The sequence below is a fragment of the Henckelia pumila genome, chromosome 3 (genome assembly GCF_033568475.1).
Source record: "Henckelia pumila isolate YLH828 chromosome 3, ASM3356847v2, whole genome shotgun sequence".
Classification (NCBI taxonomy): Eukaryota; Viridiplantae; Streptophyta; class Magnoliopsida; order Lamiales; family Gesneriaceae; genus Henckelia; species Henckelia pumila.
In genome coordinates, this window is record NC_133122.1 from 202,968,938 (window position 1) to 202,974,069 (window position 5,132).

The 5,132-nt window shown below is 40.3% G+C and overlaps 1 protein-coding gene across 1 annotated transcript; it reads right to left on the reverse strand.

The window, feature by feature from the left end:
* Positions 1–1,106: 1,106 nt before the first annotated feature.
* LOC140890371 (uncharacterized) lies at positions 1,107–4,887 on the reverse strand. The gene is made up of 7 exons (XM_073298126.1): positions 4,782–4,887; positions 4,373–4,661; positions 4,138–4,279; positions 3,976–4,070; positions 1,586–1,782; positions 1,295–1,534; positions 1,107–1,180 (listed from the first exon to the last, which is right to left on the reverse strand). The coding sequence occupies exons 1-7, from the start codon at positions 4,885–4,887 to the stop codon at positions 1,107–1,109; spliced, it is 1,143 nt and encodes a 380-aa protein (XP_073154227.1).
* Between the last annotated feature and the right edge of the window lie 245 nt (positions 4,888–5,132).

Consider the following 5,132-nt stretch of genomic DNA (forward strand, 5'->3'; position numbering starts at 1 on the left):
TGTCCTCTCCGCTGTGTTCGCGTAGAATTCACGCACAATCGGTACGACAGCGGTTGAGGTTGTTTTCAAAATACTTCCCAACCATGTTCTTGAATGAAACGAAACACCTGACTATCACCAAAATCTAATTCAAAGCCACGCTCGGGAATATAAGAGCGGTTTACCTTTGCGTGATCATATCGATCACGAACCGCTTGATTGACAAATTTTTTGGCAAGGTTATGGGAGGAACGGGACGCTGTTGCACCTTGAGAAGAGGATTCGCCGGTGACACAAATACGCTTCGGCCCCAAGTGTGATAAGAAATAGAGACAGACAAAAATCCGGTGAACTAGGAGTGATGGGAGAACAGGGTCGGTGTGTTTGAGAGCAGCCGGTGGCGGAGCAAAGAATCGAACGATTGGAGAAACAGGGGCGAGGTGGGGATGATGACTTCTGTAACAAGGTGAACCAATGGCGTAATAATTAAGGAATCGGCCGGTGAACAGAGGCACGACGGAACAGATATGGTGATGTGCGATTTTTGCAGGAACGGGATGTGAGCGGTGTCCGGCCGAGAAGATGAATGGAGAATATGACGGGGGGCGGCACAACAGAGAGGATGATTGTCGATTGCGTTCCTGCGATTGAAGATGGAGATAATGTGAGAAATTGAGAGTGTATGGATTTGGGGGTTAGGGATTTCAGAAAAAATAGAAGAGAGAATGAGAGAGGGAAGAGGGAAATCGCGATGTTATTCGTGATATAAGGGGCTCGCGATGTTATTCGTGATATAGGGATTTTAACAGGTTTTGCAATAACTTCCTTTAACTTATCCTCATTCACAAATTTCTTGTGCTCTTGTGACAAGTAATCATTGACATCAATCTGATTAACAACACTTTCACAACCAGGAATTTTCAGGGTATCAAAAATATGAAACTTAACAATCTCCCCATCAAACTCCATAGTGAGAGTGCCATTATATTGTTAACATCTATGATAGATTTCGAAGTTTTCAAAAATGGTCTTCCTAACAAAATTGAACTAATCAAATAATTATTTTTCATATCAAGCACATAAAAATCAGCAGGAAAAACCAAGTTACCAACTTGCACAAAAACATCCTATAACGCACCCCTAGGATGAATAGTAGATCGATCAGCCACCTGGATAACAATTTCAGTTGCATTCAAAGGCCCTAGTTTTAAAGAAGCATAAACAAAATATGGCATGACATTGATTGATGCTCCTAAATCTAACATGGTCGTCTCAAGCTGAACATCTCCTATTTTACAAGGAATCGAAAACATACCTGAATCCTTGCATTTTGTGGGTACCTTTCTTTGAATGACAGCAGAGACTTGTTCTCCCAATTCAACTTTCTGGCACCCCTTCATTTTGTGTTTTCTCTTCACAGTACACAACTCTTTTAGAAATTTAGCATAGCGAGGTACTTGTTTAATAACATCTAACAATGGGATATTTAGCTCACATCTACAAAAAATTTCATACAACCCCTTAATTCCTTCAACCTTCATAGGCTGTTTCAATGCTAAGGGAAAATGGGCTACATGTTTATACTCAAAAAGAGGGGGAAACTTACCTCTCGGTGCCTCTTTGTGATTAAGCTCAGTCTCCCTTACCTTGGATTTCTCCTCATCTTCATTCTGTACTGGCTCTTTTACCACTTCTTCATGAACCTTCAACTCTCTTCCACTCCTCAAGGTGATTGCACTCACATTCTCCTTTGGATTCACCACTGTCTGTGATGGTAAGCTGCTAGAATTTTGCGCCACCAACCTGTTTATTGTTGTTGCCAACTTCCCCACCTGAGTGTTCAAGTGTTGGATGAAAGAGTGGGTGCCCAGTGAGCCAACATGTGGCTAAGGGCTTTGATGACTCTTTGTATAAACAATCTTTTGTTTAATATAATTTACACTTTTATTAATGGCAATGACTTTATCTTTCTTCATATTGTTATATTGTGATATACTATTGTTGTTTTGATAAAGACCTTGAATATACTATAGTGTATGTAAGATGTGGTAGAACATGGGGATGTCTATCATGAAACACATCTTATAGTCACTGTATATTCTAAACTGTTCCTAGTCGATTGAGCCGTCCGATAATAAGGATAAGGATCGCTCGAGTGTGAGACTAGCATTTGCGATGCAGAGTACCACGTTTCATTGGTAGGGAACATAGAGATGTTCGAAGCATGCAAATGGATATTCATATGATGAATGATCGAACTACCCTATCCGGACTTTCCAAGTGGTTATCACTTATCGAGTGGATATAGTCCGCGGTTTTGGTTGTACACCATTAGTCCTTACTACTTGAGACATCATTGAGACTCTATATGCTAGTACTGTGCTTTGACTCGTTTACCGACTCTATTGGGGTCATCAGGTGTCGGGATTGGGTACAGTTACAACACATGTAGGAGTCGATGCTTTGTTGTCAAGGATTCACCACATACTTGCGAGTGTGGATATCCTATGCGATCTGAGGAGATATTAGTGTGACGAATCTCTGGCCAGAGTACATGATGTGATTTAAGAAATGGTTTCTTAGTAGCACATGCGATGTCACTATTTGATCTTCAAGATGCATTGCATAGTTATTGAATCTCGAGCGACTCTCGATATACCAATGGTTGTTGATTCGATCGGGATATATGGATGAAGGGATCGTACTGTACGCTAACCAAAATCTACTGTTTCTTGTAGGCACTATCAGTGATACCTAGGGAATCATGGGGCGATGTTGCTAGGCGCTCATACCATGATTCGATGGGCAAGTCGGAAATTGTTGTTCCGAGTCACAAGGAGTTGTGAGCCCACGGCTAGCTGTATCCCTGAACCATTGAGGGTCACACAGTGTAATGGATTTTTAATCCCCGTTGAGATAGTTAAATTTAAAGAGTTAAATTTAATGAACGAAGAAGTTGGACTTCTTATTTAAGAGTAGAGGAGTGAGATTTCCTAAAATGACATAGTGATGGGCATTTTTGGAAATCACTGAATTCGGATTCAGAAAAATTTATCTTGACTTTAAAGGTGCAGAAATGGTTTCTGTGCACATTGGTAAAATCGGTTTATCAATCGGAGTCACGATGAATTTTATATTAATTTCTGAACATGCGGGCTTTGCTTGTCGGGCCTGAACTTATGACTAATGGGCCCTAAGCTGTTAGTGGCCTACATTATAAATAAGTTATTGCAGTACAGAAATTATACATAACAAGGCACAAAATTTTCGAAAACCCTAAGCTATTTTTCTTAAAGTGGCCGCCCCCTCTCCCTCTCTCTACTCGAGAAAAATTCCAGCCTGTGATTTTGAATTACAGTCTGGTTTAACGGATCAAATTCGTTAACTCTCTTCGTAGAAAACTTCTGATAGATTTTCTAGTGCAATCTATCAGAGGGATTAAATCTCTATTCGTGGACCTGATAGAAGAACTGTTCGTCCATCGGTTCCAGGGAGATACAACAAGAGCAGAGAAATCTGTTGGTGTCCAGAATCTCGATTCGAGATTAAAGGTAAAAATTATATAATCGTTATTTGAATTTTTACACACACAATTTAATCGTAAAGATGTGATACCCAATATGGAATCGTTCCATATAATAAAAAATTTTAAACTTCCGCTGCACCGGGTATCAATCTTGTTTGATCTGAACGCCGCGCAGTCCAACATTGGATACTTGCTCACGTTTTCTGTTGAAAAGTTACAGTATTAGTAGCAAGATCATTAACAAGGTTTTCTAGAAACTCACCAGGCGCAGGAATTTGCGAATGCTACTGTTGTGGATGATATGGTGGCCTATAAGCTTGATTTTGCGGTGGTGCCTAAGGCTCAGGTTGATTCGCCTGAGGATTTCTGTATCTAAGATTGGGATGATCCATTCAAATAGGATTGTATGTGTTGGAATATGGATCATACTTCTGCTGTGGTGGTCCAGGAAATTCGCCAGTAGCATTCACCTGTTCAACTGGTTCTTCTTGGAGTGTGGGACACATTTCAGTAGCATGTCCCACTGCAGCACAAATTTCACATGCCTTTGCATCTTGTCCATTCCCTACAGCCATTTGACGCACAAGAGACGTCAATTCAATCAATTGTTGCTCAAGATAAGAGACATTTACCTCATTGTTTCTCTTTGGTGCATGATCAATTCTGTTGGTGCCAAATTGCTGAGAATTGGTAGCCATGTTCTTGATTAAATTCCTTGCTTGTACTGGAGTTTTATCCACAAAAACTCCTCCACTAGCCACATCTAACATACTCCTGTAATGAGGTAACAAACTTTCATAGGTATATTGAATTAACGAATTTGCATTTATCTGATGTTGCGGACAGCTAGCGCAAAGCTTTTTGAACCGCTCCCAGTATTCATGAAGTGATTCCCCTGTCAATTGCTTGATCTCATAGATCTCATTCCTGATTTTGGCTGCTCTAGAAGCTGGGAAGTACTTCTCCAGAAAAATTCTTTTCATCTCAGTCCAAGTCGTGATGGATCCAGAGGATAAATAATACAGCCAATCCTTTGCAGCACTCTTCAAAGAGAAAGAAAAGGCCCTCAGTTGGATCTGCTCCTCTGTCACTCCATGGGGTTTCATACTTGTGCAAAACACATGGAATTTCATTAAGTGCGTGTTAGGGTCCTCACCTGCAAGACCATGAAAAGAAATCAATTAGTGAATTAATCCAGATTTAAACTTAAAAGTAGCATTATTTTCTAGAGTAGGAAAAGTAATGCATAAAGGTTGTTGGTTTGGATCAGGAGTGCCCAATTGTATAAGGCTCAGATTTGCGTTTTCAGCCATTTTGTGCTCAGGAATTTCAGTACAAATCTCGTCCTCTTCCTGTTTCCTACGAACTTCTGTCCTTCGCATGTGCAAAGTTCATTCAATCTCCGGGTCGTATGGGAATTCTTCTTCAGAAGAGTCACCTGAAAGCATGAACGATGGGAGAAGTACAAGAAACAAAGCAAAGAAAATAAAGTGAGATTAAACAAAAATAAAAAAGAAAAAGAACACAATAAATTAAACACCGTTTCCCCGGCAACGGCGCCAAAATTTGGTGATGCTAAGTCATGTCACGCCCAAATTACTTGATCGAGCAAATACTACCACGAAAA

Excerpts from the sequence above, each read along its gene's own strand:
- LOC140890371 (XM_073298126.1), bottom strand. The coding sequence starts at position 4,887 with ATGCGAAGGACAGAAGTTCGTAGGAAACAGGAAGAGGACGAGATTTGT. Across the intron at positions 4,662-4,781 it reads TCTGAGCCTTATACAATTGG|GTGAGGACCCTAACACGCAC; the intron begins GCACTCCTGATC and ends ATGGTCTTGCAG. Across the intron at positions 1,181-1,294 it reads CACAAAATGCAAGGATTCAG|GGCCTTTGAATGCAACTGAA; the intron begins GTATGTTTTCGA and ends CTTTAAAACTAG.